The sequence below is a fragment of the Pristis pectinata genome, chromosome 1 (genome assembly GCF_009764475.1).
Source record: "Pristis pectinata isolate sPriPec2 chromosome 1, sPriPec2.1.pri, whole genome shotgun sequence".
NCBI classification, from domain to species: domain Eukaryota; kingdom Metazoa; phylum Chordata; class Chondrichthyes; order Rhinopristiformes; family Pristidae; genus Pristis; species Pristis pectinata.
This window is the reverse complement of record NC_067405.1, coordinates 89,334,577-89,352,451: the sequence shown is the minus strand read 5'-3', so window position 1 is coordinate 89,352,451 and position 17,875 is coordinate 89,334,577. Positions and strand designations below refer to the sequence as shown.

At 43.5% G+C, this 17,875-nt stretch overlaps 1 protein-coding gene across 4 annotated transcripts in view; it reads right to left on the bottom strand.

The window, feature by feature from the left end:
* Positions 1–433: 433 nt before the first annotated feature.
* The window catches only part of rpap1 (RNA polymerase II associated protein 1), a 106,178-nt gene continuing 88,736 nt past the window's right edge, over positions 434–17,875 (bottom strand). For 2 of the 4 annotated variants that reach the window (XM_052016063.1, XM_052016052.1), the window contains 6 exons: positions 17,694–17,840; positions 17,159–17,301; positions 16,202–16,991; positions 13,595–13,771; positions 5,599–5,655; positions 434–3,041 (listed from right to left, as the gene is read on the bottom strand). In XM_052016063.1, coding sequence (XP_051872023.1) covers positions 2,886–3,041; positions 5,599–5,655; positions 13,595–13,771; positions 16,202–16,991; positions 17,159–17,301; positions 17,694–17,840 — 1,470 coding nt within the window. In that variant the 3' untranslated portion in view covers positions 434–2,885. Of the gene's footprint in view, positions 3,042–5,598; positions 5,656–13,594; positions 13,775–16,201; positions 16,992–17,158; positions 17,302–17,693; positions 17,841–17,875 lie in introns of all 4 variants that reach the window. The other 2 variants (XM_052016043.1, XM_052016035.1) reach the window with 1 other exon arrangement.

The window sequence follows — 17,875 nt, the reverse complement described above, 5'->3', positions numbered from 1 at the left end:
CCAGATCCACCACGATCAAAAGCTGTATGTTTGCTTTCCAGAAATCCCTCTCCTTAAATAGCTTTAAGGTTTTGAGCAATTTTTTTTCCTTCTCCGTCTTAAAGTACCTTAGGGCTTTTTACCGACGTTGAAATGTAAATGGAAGCTGTGTTGTTTGGTAGACGAGAGCTTGTTGGTGACTTGCAGCTCCTTTTAATGATCTTCCAGGATGACTTTGTAACTTTAGAGGAAACAAGCTATTCCCAACTTTTGTTTAAAGCAATGGTGGTCATTCTTGCTGCCTCCAAGTACCCAGACTGCAGTGCCTGACAACAGCTGTGGGTTTGTAAATGAACACAGCAGCTCCATTCTCTGGCATCCACTGTGTTGTACTTCATAGAATATACAATATAAGAGGCCATACAACCCATCAAGTCAGTCCTGAACAATTTATTCCAGCTACCTTTGCTACAGCCCTCAGTTTCTTCTCATTTCAAGTGTACATCCGATTCTCTATTTAAAGTCATTAGATGGGTTTCCAGGTCATCACAGCATCTCCTTTGAATTACTAAGCCAATTATTTTAAATTGGTATTGACCATCCTGCTGTGAAACATCTTCTCCTGATTACTCCGTCCATTAAAGTTTCCCATTAACCTTCTTTGCTTTAAGGGCATTCCCAGTTCTATCGTCTCTTCACTTAATTGAAGCTCCTCACCCCAGAACCATTCCAGTAAATCTCTTTTAAAACCTCTGTGCAGCAATGACATCCTTCCCGCGGTAGGGTGACCAGAAATGGATACAATGCTGCTGCTAAGACACAACCAATAAGACAGTAGAAACTTCAAAGCCTGCAATCAGCTGCCTCCAGTCCTTTCCCAGATCACATCATCTTAGAGTCATAGAGTCATACAGCAAAGAAACAGGCCCTTGGGCCCACCACGTCCATACCAACCTTTTTGCCCATCTATACTAATCCTGCTTTCTGCATCAGGTCCCTACCCTCCTGTGCCTTGCCAATTCAAGTGTCCGTCCAAATGCCTCTTAAACATAATGATTGCATCTGATTCCACCACCTCCTCTGGCAGTACGTTGTAGATAGATATCAACCACTCTCTGTGTAAAAAAAACATTCCCCTCAGATCCCCTTTAAAACTCCACCCTCTCACCTTAAACCCATGCCCTTTTGGTTTTGACACTCCTACCATGGGAGAAAAATTCTGACCACCTACTCTATCTATGCCTCTTAATATTATGTACCTCCTTCATGCAACCTCCTCAGCCTCCCTTGCTCCAGGGAGGAAAAGCCCAGCCTATCCAATCTCTCGCCATAACTGGAGTCCTCCATTTCAGGCAACATCCTGGTGAATCTCCTCTGCACTCTGTCCAGCACAACCACATCCTTCCTATAGTCCGACAACCACAAATGCACACATAATACTCCAAGGGCAGTCTAACCAGTGTTTTCTAAAGTTGCCATATAATGCCCCAACTTTGATTTTCTATGCAAACTTGCCATATGCCTTCTTCACCATCCTATTGCCACTTTCGGGGAACAATGGACTTGAACCCCAAGGTCTTTCTGCTCATCAACATTCCTCAGCGCCCTACTATTTACTGTACATGTCCTATCCCGATCTGACTTCCCAAAATGCATTACCTCTGACTAGTCAAGATTACATTCCATCTGCCAATGGAGCACCCATCTTCCCATCTGATCTGTAGCCTGAGACAATCTTCTTTGCTATTCACAACACCATCAACATTCGTGTCACAAACTTAGTAATCATACCTCCGACATTCATAACAAAATCATTAATATCACAAACAAAGGTCCCAGCGGTGATATCAGGAGTGAACACTAGCCACAGACTTCCAGTCAGAAAAGCATCCCTCCACCAATTATCCTGCTTGCCTTGGATCCCATGTGCCTTAACCTTCTAGACCAGCCTACCATGCGGGACCTTGTCAAATGCCTTAGTAAAGTCCATAAAGGTAACACCTTCCACCTGCCTTCATCAATCTTTTTGGTTACCTCCTCAATAAACTCAATCAAATTAGAGAGACAGGATTACCTCTGCCCAAAGCCATGCTGACTATCCCAAATCAGTCCCTGCCTTTCCAAATAAATCCTATCCCTTAGAGTTTTCTTCAGTAATTTACCAACCATTGACGTAGAACTCATCGGCCTATAGTCATCTGGCTTAAGTCTGCAGCCCTTCTTAAATGAAGGAATAACATTAGCAATCCTCCAGTCTTGATGCACATAGATTAATAGAATACATAACATTGGTCTTTCATTTTTAATGTACTTCATTCCTGTGGCCCACAGTCCATACAGTTGATGTAAACTACGACCAAAGTAAATTGACATGTCAAGTAATTATATCCATGGAAGAGTAAATGTCTAGTCTGCATAATTCACAATACGCCAGGCTGTTTGAAGAATCCTTAATTTCTTGACTGTAAAACTGGAGCAATAAATTTCATTCGTCTTTCCCAGAAATCTTCACTTACTTCAGGAGAGAAAATGAACTCTTTGGGCTAATCCTCCATCCCTGAGTGAGCGTGGACGAAGTCTTCCTATTCCACGGTGCTGTTGGAACTTTGCAAGTGGAAGCTTGAACCAGTTCAGGACAAGAGGGTAGTCCACACAAAGAAGTGAAATCTGCACTGTTGAGGGGATCAGAGAATCAGTTTATGAAAGGCAGGAACAATATTTTGTCTGATTACAACCTGCTCATCACAGACAGATAAGAAGTAATCACAGTTTGACAAAATGGCACTTGGCTTTTCCCCAGCCGTTTCCTGATCCTGTTCCCATCAATGATCCATGCAGAATCACTCCTCAGAGAGTCCAGGGGTCACGTATACAAGTTCAAGGGAATTGAGTCCATGTCTCTCTGGTTACTGTGCCTTCTGCTCCTTCTCCACATGTAGAAGGTCTCCAAGGACTTTTTGCAGCCACCTGCGCCTCACAGGGGGCAGCTCCTCGTACATGTCGAACCCGGTGGACGACTCCACATTGGGCAGCTTGAAATGAAGCAGATGCCTCCTCAGCACCTGATCGAGAGAGGGAGGGAGAAAAGAACCATGGTTAAATAAGCACATTTCATAGCTTCACTGCCTCACAGCACTTCTCAGCCAACTCTGAAGTGCAGTAAAACTGTAACGTTAAAAATGCAAGCGTCAGTTTACTCACAACACGCAGGCACAAACAGCAATACAATAACAACCAATTCTCAACTATTCAGAAACAGCTTCTGCCCCTCCACCATCAGATTTCTGAATGGTCCAAGAACACTATGTCGTTATTACTTCTTTTGTTGCACTATTTATTTTTGTAACTTAAAGTAATTTTATGTCCTTGCACTGTACTGCTGCCACCAAACAACAAATTTCACATCATATATAAGTCAGTGACAATAAATCTCATTCTGACCATCTCAGTAATACTGGTTGATGGATAAAAGCTGGCTTGGTCACTGGAAATGACTCCCTTGTCCTTCCTTTGAAAAATGCCAAGGGATCTTTCACATTCATTCAGGGGAGTACACAGGGCCTTGGTTTACCAACATACTTCTAGTAGTGCGGTGCTCTCTCAGCAATGCACTAAAGTTTCAAATAAATTGTGACATCAGGTCTTGGACTTGAACCTATAACCTGACTCAGAGGAGAAGTGCTATTGCTGAATTTAGCTACTTACTAAGTGGTACATGGAGAAATACTCTCTCATCAATGCCTCTTTAAGGACACTTGAGGACTGGTCTTTCTTACATTCGGACCAAAGGTCAAGAGCAGAGGCCCACTCCACACAATACTGAGATAGACCACACTGCTATGTGAGAGAATAGAGAGTGTGAACACACAAATACAAAGGCGCATTTACAGCATAAACTGGCTCTGAGTTCACTATTCTCTAGGAAAGAAACATCTACTGGGATCCAATGTAGAGCTGTCTTTACACAATTTAAAATTGTGACACCTTGCTCCTCCCTAAGCAATTTAATTGGAGCAAGCTGCCTATTCTCTTCATCATATCATGAAATCAGGAGCTTTGAAGTGCAGAGGTCCTCTGCGCCCTATCCAGAATCTCAATATCACCCACCTTGTGAGGGAACCAGAAATGAACAAAGATTCAGGAGTTAGTTGTACAAGGAGAAAATTGTACTTATCTAGAAGAAATTCATTCACTCCCACAGTTCTCCAATTTTAGTTATACCATTTGAGATCAAGAACCTCTTAGTTCACAGCTGTCAGCACCAGTATCACCTCTCCACACCGTGACATCTATTCAACCTGGTCAACAATGGCAAATCAGCATTCTTGTGTACTTTGTCTACTTCAGTCTGTGGAAGTTTGAGGCTCCCAAGCAAAGATGGAAGTCCAGAACTTCCACACATCTGATTGCTGTTCTCTGGACAACTGTGCTCCTCTGTTTGACTCCTCAGGAGTCCTGTCAGAGAGCATTAACCTCTGCACATTTACCATCATTCTGGCAGGGAACTCCGACATGTATACAGCAAATTCATTCACCTGAAAGGGAAGAAATGGCTACAAAGGAAAAGGCAACTTCAAGACCAGATTCAATTAACTCTGTTTAATTATTTTCCAGTGATTTAACTTTAAAAATTTTAGGAGTTGCATCATTTTCTGTTGTGTTTTTATATTTTAAATGTGTGTGAATGTCAAAAGCATTTAAGACGAGCATGGCTTGCCCATTATAAGAAATGTCCTGCATTGTACAAGAAAACTCCCCAGATCATACAGCCCTAAAACAATAAGGGTGTCTGCACATTTCATCACACAGAGGAAGCAGCTAATAACTTGAATATAAGCACCATCCAGAGAAAACAGGAAAAAGATACCGTGGGGATCATTGTGAAAAGGATCTTTTTGAGTGTTGAGAAAATATGCTTGAATATTAATTTTCAGATGTGGGTATCACAGGAATATCTTTTTATTGCCCATCTTTAGATATCCTCAAGGTGGAGATAATGGGTTATCTCCTTGCACTGGTACTGACCGCCGTGCTGTTCCAGGACCAAGACTGGAAAAGATAATATATTGCCAAGTCAGGACAGGGTGTTACTTGGAAGTAGGAGCTCCAAGTGACTCTGTTGGGAGAGGTCGTAGGGCTGCCAGGTAAAGGCTTGAATGAGAGACAGGCAGGGCAGTACATCTGACAGCGAACATAGGTGAAGGGATATATGTTGGCAGCAGAGGGGACAGCAGGCATAAATAGAAACACAGCAATGGGCAGATGAAGAAAGGTTCATTTAGTTCAGTGTTGCCAGCATCAAAGACCTTCATAATTTAATTATAATCCCTCAGCCTAATCTTTTTTTGATAAAAGAACTTCAAGCTTGGTCAGGCTTTTTTGATAGTTATAACATCTCAATCCTTGTATTATCCCAGGAAATCTTTTTTGCACATTCCTCAGTCCCTCACCACCCGATCTACAACATGGAAGTCAGAATGACAGCGCCCAAAGTTAGTTAAAGCTTTCACTTTCTCCCTGATCCCACCTAGTTTTTAAATGAGCTTATACCTTTTAACTGATAGAATACATAATGAAGTTCAAATCAAGTTTAATATGAATTTTTTGATTAATACCCACCTCATCGGTTAATAAGTATGATTTTCGCAGCATACTCCTTCTGGCAGCATCAAACTCCTGCAAAACAAAACATCATTAAAGAAAAGCTGGGAAACATGATTACGATGCACACTATTTTTTGATCTGAAATTAAGTAACGAGTTCCCACTCAGAACTGCATGGTGCTAACTGTACCTAAACATCGAAGAGTTTGTCAAATTTTAATTAAACTGCTGGTCTTTTGGACTTTCATCCTCATTGTAAACTGGCTAAGCAAATGTAACTTAATGTTCAGTGATTACAATGTAGCCCACTGGTGTAGACAAGATCTGTTAGTTCAAATAATGTATTCTAAAATTCACAGCAATTCCAGTGCAGAACTCTTGCATTATAAGCAAATTCATTTTTGTTGTTGGAGGGGCTAAACCATACTCTTTTTCCACCTTGTGCACAAAATCTCAAAGGATCAGAACTCCACTTCTGTCAAGTCCAATAACCAGAAACACAGTTAATCAAGCATTTTCCATAGAGTCCAATGTCTAACAATCATGTGAATCAAACCAATGTCCCAGTTAGTCCCTTATTTCAGATTTGTTCACCATTTAAATGGTTAAAGTGAGGGTTTACACAGAATGCACAGTGCAAAAATAGGCACCTACTTATCATTCTAATTCTTTTTCCATCATGCATTTATAACTTTTCCCCTTAAGAGTCCATGTCACTAACCTAAACTAATTCTTGCAACAACAGCTTTCATATCCTCACTGTTCTTCTTGTATACTCACTTCTCCCAAATTCCATTTGGGATTAATCAGAGGTTCTTTACGGCCACAAACTGACCTACCTCCACCACCCTCACTCATCTCCTGTGATGATAATTTCAATCCTTGACCTATTTTTGTTGTATTCTCTAACCAACAAGTCTGTACTTCCCCAATTCTGGCAACTTTAATGATCTCTATTTATCCCCACTCTACCATGGCAGTCATAACCTCCAAGCTAAAACCTTAAAGTTCTGGAATTCTTTTCCTAAACCTTGCCACCTCCTTTAAAACACTGCTCTAAACCCATGTCTTGGAGCAAGTGCATTTTACACTTTACTGCACTAAAGGCTCTTTATGCAAGATGTGGTGGTGGTATGTCAAGCCCATTAAGTGCCCTCAATTTTTAAAGAGCTCTATTAATTATTTCTTATTTATTATATAACGTATGCTCATACTTGGGAATGGAAAGTCTTCTGCTTCAGGCACCCAATCAGCAGCACCACTAATTACCAGCTCAAGCACCGTTAGATGCAGGGAAAAAATCTCAACTGTGTCCAAAACTATACCTCAAATCCCAAACTCAACAAAGGACCTCTGAAGCACTGGTATGACGATTCTCCACGTCCACTGCCCTTCAGCCTCTCTGAACAGTGTGGCCATCTTAGTCACACTACCTTATAAACTCAATCAGATAAATTAACTCCTCGTGGTGCTCGGACGTGACGGTCCTGAGGAATTCCTGCTCACCAGACTCGGAATATCTAACAGCGAAGTGCCACCCATACTACCTGCTAAAGGAGTTTACTTCAGCTATCCTGATAGGAGTATATATCCTACCACAGGTGGATATGAAGCCTGCACTCAATGAGCTATTCTCTGCGATCAACAGCCTTGAAACGATGTATCTTGAGGCCCTGTTCATCATAGCCAGTGACTTCAACCAGGCCAACTTCTGTACTGTACAAAAGTACTGTCAGCACGTCTCCTGTCCCTCCAGGGGCCCAAACACCCTCGATCATTGCTACACAACCATTAAAGACCACAAGAAATCGCAGAAAGTTGTGGGCACAGCTCAGTACATCACGAAAACCAGCCTCCCTTCCATGGACTCTGTCTACACTTCCTGCCGCCTCGGGAAAGCAGCTAACATCATCAAAGACCCCTCCCAACCCAGTCATTCTCTCTTCTCCCCCCTCTCATCAGGCAGAAGACTCGAAAGCTTGAAAACACGCATCACCAGGCTAAAGGACAGTTTCTATCCTGCTGTTATTGGACTCGAGTGGACCTCTTGCATGATAAAGGTGACCCCTTGATCTCACTATCTACCTCATCGTGGCCCTTTCACCGTATTGTCTACCTGCACTGCACTTTCTCTGTAACTGTAACACTATATTCTCCAATCTGTTATTGTTTCATTCTGTTATTGTTTTTCCTTTGTAATACCTTGATGTACTTGTGTCTTGAAATGATCTGTATAGATGCCATGTAAAACAATTTTTCATGTATCTCAGTACGTGACAATAACAAACCAATTACCAATTGGGACTGCATAAATTTATTTCATATTACATGCCTAAAGCCACTGTGACAGAAAACTTACATCTTCCAGTTCGAATCGAAGCATTGAAGATGAGAAGTTTGTGCCCTACCAAATATGCCAAGGGTTTTCTCTTTCCAGTAGGGTGATCTGTGAATTTACATTTCCATGGCACAGATGGTGAGGGGGTCAGCATAGATCAAAGAAAGAAAGAACTGTATTTGTAACATGGTGATACCAGGAACAATAGCGTGCATTTATATAGTACCTTTCCCGAATGCAGGTTGTCCCAAAGAACTTTCTGGCCAATGAAGTATTTTTGAAGTGTAGCCATTTTTATAATCTATGTAAGTGCAGCAGCCAATTTACGCACAGAAAGGCCCTAGATAAGCAATAAAATAACAGCCAGATAATCCACTTCAATCTTGTGGGTAGAAGAATGAATATAGGCCAAGGGGCAGAGTGAATTTTTATAACAGGGGAGTTTAAAACCTCAACTGAAAAATGTCATTATATCAACAAAAGCCACACTCCCCAGTTCTACAGGATTATGTGCTCAATTTTCTTGAGCCCTGAACCCACATCTTTCTGATTCAGACTTGAGATAGTTACTGAATTAAACTCTACGAGATCAAATCCTTAAATGGTAGCCCAGGTTCCACATAAAGCAAGTGTGAGGGAGCAATTAAAATCCACTGGGGCCATTAGGGAAATCCTAACCTTTATCTTCCTTCACCAAGGGCATATGTGCTCAGTCTAAAGTGTTTCTACATTCATCTTATTAAATTATTTTTAAAGCGAGAATCACTGGAAAAGAGTCAGGCCTCATGTTGCAGGAAACTTAGATTATAAAACAAAAATTTGCATTTATATACCAGCTTTAATGAAGTAAAATGTTTCAAGGTGCATCCTAATCAGAAAAAATCTGACACTAGCCACAGCGAGTGATCTTAGTTCAAAAACGTTTGGTCAAAGAGGTAAAAATTAAGGCGAGTCTTGATCAAGGTGGATAGATCTTTTTGGGAGGTGGGGGGGGGGGCGGTAGTTCCAGAGTTGAGGACCTAGGTGGATGAGGTGCGGCTACAGCTCTAACTGGAGGAGAAACCTGAAGGTTTGCGCTCCCATGCGATTAAGGATGCAAACTCACCAGTGTTGCCCTGTAGCCTTCAAAGATTAAAATCTAATCTCCAGGATATTCTTGTGAGAAACCACTGGGCAACATGTGGGGTCTTCTGTGATTTGAAGATGGCCATTAGAACAGTTTATGTGTTGCTCAGATTGTCAGAAAGTAAATCTGTTCCTTTTGAAAATTAGGAATTGGCAGCAATCTTATATGATGGATGCTGAATCATTAAATTCCCTCGAGTGAGTGCTGGACTGGTTTCCAGGGGAGGCAGAGGTCGCCTTTTAGGTCAGTAATTCAGTGTCAAGGCCACTTCCTGGATTCCTTTCGATTATCTAGATGGGCCGAAGAGGAACTGCACATTATCTCCAATATTGGGTTGAGATTATGTGCTTTTGAATGTGCATATATTGTAAGAACACAACGTATCACAACCATGGGGTACTTGATGGATCGAAGGGTTGTCTCTTATCTGCCACCTCGATTCCCAGCAACCTTTATGACTCAGAAGTAATCAACAAGCAACTTAAGTGAATGTACTACTGTACCTTGGGGGCAGCAGGTGATAAAAACCTTATTGACTTTCAGAAGCACATATTGAAAGATTGATTACCTCCCTGTTTGTAAAGAAACTAACACTTGAGTAGCTGAATCACCACAGAATGTATCGCTTACATATTTTATTACATTTTCTCCCTCCTTTCAGTGGTAGGGTCATGCACTATTGAGTCTATGCCATCAAGCAACTATCTATACTCATCCTGCACTATTCTCCCCTCATTCTTATCAAATCCTCCTCCTCACCCGCAGATTCTACCACTCACCCGCACACTAGAAGCAATTTACATTGATTGACTTACCACTGACATTGTACCGAGGTACAGAGAAAAACCTGTCTTGCATACTGTTCATACACAGTGCATTGAGGCAGCACAAGGTAAAACAATACAGAATACAGAGTAAAATGTCACAGCTACAGGGAAAGTGCAATGCAGGTAGACAATAAGATGCAAGGTCATAATGAGGTAGATTGTGAGGTCAAGAGTCCATCTATTGTTTCAGGGAACCGTTCAATAGCCTTACGACAGCGGGATAGAAGCTGTCCTTGAACCTGGTGGTACATGCTTTCAGGCTTGTGCTGCTGGCTGCACATAGACTGTTCCATAATGATTGAAGGTTGCAACCTAAAACCTCAATTTATTTCGGGTATGGACAGAACTGAATCTTGCACAAATAGTGATGCCATTAGGCACGTTTGTGATTCTGGAAAAATACCACAGACACTAATGTGAACAGTGTATTGCAGTCTCTGGCAAATTTCTCCCAGATTGTTCAAGTAATCTTCCCCAGGTTAAACTCTTCTTATGCATCAGCTAAGCCACTGTGCCTCTCAAATACCCAAAGCAGACTTACACACCAGTTCTTTTTTGTGGTTTTTGGGACCAGTCTGCCCAGAGTCTATGCTGGCTCACCAGTGCAGGCCCATCAATCCCATTCCTCCAAGTATTTCCCTGTAAACTTTTCCTTCTCAAAAGCCCATCAACTCTGTCACAATTCTCCTAATACCCACCCACTCGAGGGGTAATTTACAGTAACCAATTGACCTACCAAATAGCACATCTTTGGAATGTGCTTGGAAACCACAGCACTGGGGGGAAATGTGGTCACAGAAAAAAAAACATGCCAACTCCACACAGACAGCACGGAGTTCAGGATTGAACTTGGATGGCAGGAGCTGTGACCCAGCAACTCCACTAGTTGTACCACAGTTTTGTTCCATGGCACTAACCTCTGCTGAGGCAGTGAGCCCCAATCATCAGCCTTCCACCAGTACCCTGCCCAACATTAATTCTCAGGTGGCAGACTGGAAACTTTAGTTCCGCTCATGCCTTGCCTTCATGCTCACACAATTACTTGCAGTCCAGAAGGGTCTGCAATTTAAAATGATCAAACCTATTTTCTCAACCTTCTCGATTGTTCTAACCTCCTCCAAACCCAGGCACCTACCAAGGTCTCTGCCCTCTTCCACCTTTGGCCCCCTGTCCTTCCTCCTCCATCTCTATTGGTGGCCATGCATCTTGCTGCCTAATTGTGAGCTCTAGAGTTCCTTCCATAAACATTTCTACCTCTACCTTCTTCGCTGAGGTGATATTCAAATCTACTCGTTGGACGAAACATTTGGTCACCTCTGAGTATCTTTATGCAGCTCATCATCAAATTGTGCTGAGTGACATTCGCAGGGTGTTTCACCAAGATATTATATAAATGATTATTGTTGTTACTGATTGGGAAGGACCCACTGCAATCCTCATACCCTCACCATATTTGGACTCCCCATTGTAAGGTCATAACATGACAAACTTAGCCCAAAATAGTATCATTTCCAAGTCTTGCTGTACTTCTTGGTGGCTTCAGTATCAGGACAATGGCCTGTTGAGTATGAGCTTGGAACAGACTTACTGTCTTTGCCATCCACCTACCTCTGAATAACAGAGGGAGATACATCCCAGGACACTGGAAGGAAAACTAATCAGACAGGTGTTTAAGTGTACACGTGCAATCAGGATCAGCTCTGACAGATCCTCAAGGCGTTTATAAGTAAATGTCAACCGCAGTCAAATTCAGAATAGCAGCTCCATGTGAGGCAGAGAAATAACAGGCAAACTTGCACTCATAAAGCACTTTCCACAGGACAAAGTCCTTCATAATTAATGGAAGTTTTGAAATATAGTCATTATATTTTTGTAGGAAATACTGCAGCCAATTTACATCAGGACGATCCCACAAATAGCAATGTGATAATGACAGGATAATCTATTTCAGGGTTGTTAACTAAGTGCTAACCATTGGTCAGAACCAAGGAGTAAGGCTGGGGGCGGAAGTGGGGGGGGGGGGGGGGGGGGGGGGGGGGGGGGGGGGGGGGGGGGGGGGGGGGGGGGGGGGGGGGGGGGGGGGGGGGGGGGGGAGAAAGAGGGTTGTAGTGAGGCAGTGACTTGACTTTCCTTTATGGTAGTGCTGTGGGATCCCTCAACCTAACACAGTTACATAGAGCCTTGATGTAACATGTCATATGAATAAGACGAATGCAAGTTATGTTTTTATTCTCTGTCACATTCACTGTCTTGAGAACAACACTCCAGCAAGTCATTATCACCATAATGGTACATTTAGATTAAGACGTATGTCTGTAACCAAAGGTGTGGAAAAATAAAAATTACACCAAATATTCTGAGGAAGAAAGAACCCTTTTAAATTTAGCTTCATTATGTTATTGCAATGGAAGCATAGCTTGGAGTTCATTTGATTAAGGACACTGGGATGTTGGGATGAGCGCAGTTGTTCAGTGCCAGATTATATTCAGCATTTTCTTTCTCCAACCCCTTGAGCCAAAGCTGCTGTCCCCTGAGATACAACAACCAACCACTAGTTTACTCTGATCAGCAACTATTCTACTGTGGGAACGCCATAATCAAGTGTAATCTCACTCTCCCAACTTTTTCCTTTCCCTGTAGCAATGGTATTTCTGCCAACTCTGACATCATCTCATTCCACAATCCGACACAACCTTCCCTGCCCAAAAACGATGCGACTGGAATTATGCAACTGCAGATCAAGATTGCGACCTCCATGCTCTGAATGTTGAGAAGCCATAATAATTGCGCAATATGTTATCTCTAATCCACTGTGGTGTAAGGAGCTTTCAAAGTAATATGCCATTCAGTTCCGGGTTTGTCTGTTATTCAATTGGATCAGCTATCTTTCTCTCATTTCCTGCTTGGTTTCAAATTCCTTAATACCTTTGTTGAGGTATTTATACAAAAGGGTAATTATAAACTGAAAGCAGGAAGTCAGTAAGGACTTTACTTCATGTTTAAGGACTATGGAATTTAGTACAAGCTACAGATGCCACTAAACTGGAAAGAGTGCAGAGGAGATTTACAAGGATGTTGCCAGGACTCAAGGGACTGAGTTATGGAGAGAGGTTGAGCAGGTTGGAACTTTTATCATTGGAGCGCAAGAGAATGAGGGGTGATCTCAGAGGTGTATAAAATCATGAGGGGCGTAGATAAGGTGAATGTACTCAGTCTTTTTCCCAAGGTTGGGGAATCAAGAACTAGAGGGTACAGTTTTAAGGTGAGAGGGGAGAGATTTAATAGGAACCTGAGGGGCAACTTTTTCACCCAGAGGGTGGTCAGTATATGGAATCAGCTGCCAGAGGAAGTGGCTGAGGCAGGTTCATTAACAACATTTAAAAGGGACTTGGACAGGTACATGGATAGGAAAGGTTTAGAGGGATATGGGCCAAACATGGGCAACTGGGACTAGCTCAGATGGGAATCTTGGTCAGCATGGACCAGTTGGGTCGAAGGATCTGTTACAGTGCTGTATGACTTTGACTCTATTGTAGAGCAATGGAAAATCAGGAGAGCAGGGAAAAAGCTATGCCCGGTGACAAAAAAGACAAGGGCAAGTACTTAAGAAATAGGAGGGGTGAAACAAACAAAAATCTATCCATTTCAATTCTGAAATTTTCAATTCCCCTTCCAACAATTGTGCTAACTGCAAGGGATTTTTAGCCAGAAGATTTTGTACCTCATCAACAGCCTCCTGGGAGAAGATGAAGCTGTTGACTTGAGCAACGGCCACCACGTAGAGCACGGGACACCAGCTGAGGCGTAGGGTGCACGTCACCAAGGTCTTGAAATACTGGCGCAGCAGATCCAATGAAGACTCCATGGGATGGGTGTAATTTTCCAAGGGGATCGGCAGCTGCTCCAAGACAGAAAAGATTGCAAAGCGTGAAAACACTGACAGAATATCTTCAACCTAAGTGACTTTAAAGGCTTCACCTATCACTTTAGAGCTCACTGACCTATCACAGATCTTGGTCAGAAGAACCTCAATTTTAAAATTTATCTTACTATTCAAATCCCTCCACACCCTCATCACTGCAATCTCCTCTCAAAACCTAAAGCTCATCAATGTTGTTCTCTAGTATATCACTGCTTTTAATTGCCTTTTCACTCCAACTATGCCTGGGCTCCAGGTTCTGGAATTCCATAGTTATTCCTCTCAGTTGCTCTGTCTTTCTCTTCTCCAGCATTAGTCCTTAAAACTGCCTCATTTTATCACCTGACCTGTTAAACCTTGACATTGTTTTCTGTAAACTTTGTCAAATTACACTCCTGTGAAGTGCCTTGGGATATTTTATGTTTTAATGCAATTTGTTCTGTCACTTTATATAGAACCACACAAAATAGAAAGGAGCTATTCAACCTATTGTGCCTATTCTAAATCTTTGAATTAGACCCAAATCTAGCCTCTGTTGCTATTTTCACTCTTCCCTCCTACATCTGCCTCATCACCTGGATCCACCTATCACTTGCCAGCTCTTGCTCCACCCCTTTCCCTCACCTCTTTATACTGGCCACCTCCCCTCTACTCAGTACAGATGAAGAGTTGACTGTCCATTTCCACCCCCCTCACCCCAGATACTGCTTGACCTGCTGAGTTCCTCCTGCAGCTTGTTTTTTTGCTCCAGATTCCAGCATCTGCAGTTTCTTATGTCTGTCTTTACCTCACAATTATTTTCCCCTTCAGAACTCAATATTGAATCTGCTTTCAGACTGCATGCTTGAGGAATGGTGATTCAGAACAGCAGGTCACTTGGTAGGATGGAAATCACAAGAGAGAAAACACTGGTGGGAAGAGTTTAAAGGCAACACAATTAGAGAGGGTATTAAACAAGAAACTAGGAGCAATGGCAATACAATAATCATGGGATGAAGGCAAGCATGCCATATGCCTTCTTGACCACCCTATCTACTTGTGTTGCCACTTTCAGGGAGACTTGCACCCCAAGATCCCTCTGTACATCAATGCTCCTAAGGGTCCTGCCATTTACTGTATACTTATATTTGACCTCCCAAAGTGCAACACCTCACACTGGTTCAGATTAAACTCCTTCTTCTGCCATTTCTCTCCCCACATTTCCAAGTGGTCTATATCCTGCTGTATCCTTTGACAAGCTTTCTCATTATCCACAACTCCACCAATGTTTGTATTGTCTGCAAGCTTACTAATCAGACCATCTACATTTTCGTCCAAGTCATTTATATACATCACAAACAACAGAGGTCCCAGCACTAATCCCTGTGGAACACCTCTGGTTGCAGACCTTCAGACAGAATAACATCCCTTCACCACTACCCTCTGTCTTCTATGGCCAAGCCAATTTTGAATCCAATCTACCAAGTGATCATGGATCCCATGCAAGATGACTTTTCCCCTTTATAATTTTTATGGCGATTTAAGTGAAGAATAGCACTCAATATCAGCAAGAACACACAAATACACAAGCATTCCATTTTGTCTGAACAATTTGCCGATGCCCCAATCGCCTCCAAAGAGCATTAAAGTTATGTGCTGGAGCATCATGCCCACTAGTGTTCAGGATGAAGCTCTTCAAAATCATTTCACATGAATTCAGAGCTAGCAAGCAGAAGACGACTTTTGCCAGCTCGTGCTCTTCCTCCTCCTCCCAGCCTTTTATTCTGGCTCTGGTCCCCTTTCTTTCCAGTCCTGATGAGGGGTCTCGGCCCGGAACATCCACTGTTCATTTTCCTCTGTAGATGCTGCCTGACCTGCTAAGTTCCTCCAGCATTTTTTTTGTGTGTTGCTCCAGATTTCCAGCATCTGCAGTCTTTCTTGTGTCTCCAGACTTCTATCTCTGTTTGGAGTGCATTGGAACCTAGTTTCCTAGGGGACATGTCCACTGTGCTGTGCTGACAAGTGAATCCAATCGCTAATAGTGGTAATACGTTGTTAAGCCATCATTGATTTTATTATCAACCTTCTCTACCCATTCTGGAACTTGCCGAGGATCCAAAATAAAAGCATAAAATGTTGGAAACACTCAGCAAGTCAGGCAGCATCTGTGGAAAGCAAAACTGTTAAGGTTTCAAGTCCAGGACCCTTTGTCAGTTCTGACACAGGGACCAGACCTGAAACATTAACACCGTTTCTCTTTCCACAGATGCTGCCTGACATATTGAGTGTTTCCAACATTTTATGCTTTTATTTCAGATTTCCAGCATCAGCATTTTGTATTATTTTCTTTTATGAAGGATCCAAATATTGGCCTGTGAGGAGCCCATTAGGAGTCTCCAGTATTGAGAGTGGTGTGAAAACATCATATACCTGCTTCAGCGGTACTCCCAGTGCCCGCAACACATTGACGTGCTCCCCGAAGACAGCCTGGCGCAGCTGGGCATCAAACTTCCTCTGCAGAGGCAGCAGGAGAAAGCAGCCAAAAAGCTGGTCACCAAACGAGACGCTCTCGAACTGCTCAAGGAGGCTGATGTACAGATCGTGGAAGGAGGCCAGTCCTGGGAGCGGGGCGCTGAGGTCCAGCGAGTCCAACCTCTTCCGCTGACAGTAGATGGACAGGAGGGCGGACAGATAGTCACGGATGGCCGGCTCCAGAAAGAGGTTGCTGCCCGTGAGGAAGACGCAGCAGAGCCGTGCCAGCTTGGCAGCCAGTGGCAGTCCCTGCAAGATCCCACCTCGCCAGGTCTCCAACAGCAGCACCCACTGGAGACTGCTGCTCACCATTTCCACCAGGTTCTCGGGAAGAGAGTCCACCATCCTGCCCTTTGTTTCCTCCCGGTTCACTTGGTCGTACAAGTTGATCAGGGGCAGGAAGGCCCAATCAGCCGGCAGGAGAGGACCGGTCATTTCAGGCAGCAGCACAGATTGGATCAGGTGGTTCCGACCTGTGTAGGTGGTCTGGGACTGCCGGACAGAAGCCTGGAGGTGAGCGAAGTGAGCGAGGTAACGGGCGCGGATGGTGGGAAGCTGGCTGAAGGCTGCGCCCAGTAACGTGCCACGGGTCGGGTTCGCACAAGCTTTCTCCGCAGTGTCCCCTTTGGATCCGAGCCGGAGGATGCTCGAAAGGTCTTCTGCTTCAGGGCCACCGGACCTGCCTTCCCTGTGAACACAAAAAACAAACCACTGACAAACAGGGCTGCCCACTCCTAACGCTAACAACCTACAGAGCTATTGTCGTCTGGGAGAGGAGGCTTTTAACATGCAGCCCAGGTTCAGAAGCAAGTCACTGAATAAAGATAATGGGCCGTTTTGCGTTGGGTTACTTACGGTATCAAAGCCTGGTTAAAGGCCACCCCAGACAGGAGGTCACGGGCCAAGAACTCACTCCCTGGCAGCAGCAGGCTTAGCAACGTCAGCGCCATGTAGTGATAGAGTGGAGCTTGCTGGGCAACTTGAGGACTGACAGCAACCTGAAATCGATAAATAGCATAAGATTTTTATTTTCCGAACGATTCTGATCATTGTTATTGAAAGTGGGAGAGGGATGGGAAAAGGGGAGAGGGAATTTGAGCATTGGGTAGTCTGGGGAGATGAAGGGACATAAAAGTTGGGGTGAGTCCAGACAATCCATTCAGAAGCAGCAAGTCTGCTGATTGATAAAATGATGGGCAGGGGGAGCCAGGCAAAGGTGACACTCACTGAGTGATGGACGTACAGCGCAGCTCATATTATGAGCTCTGGTCTCCACTTGAATTCAGGAATTTCTGCTGCGGGGGAAACAAAACACTAGTCCCAGTGCAGCAAACCCCATGTCTGCAGCAGCCATGCAGCAGTGGACCTCCTGCTGAAGAAAGCCACCTACCGTCTTGGATGCCAGTTTAAGCACAAAGTGCTGGAAGTGGAATTCGTGTCGCAGCAACCAGGCGGATCTGTGGTTTATCGGTGGGCTCTCCTTACAGCTGTGGACCAAGTAATCCCTCAGACCTTTGCTGTGCAAAATGGTAGAGCACTACAAACAAAGCAGGAGGAAAAAACAGGTGAAAG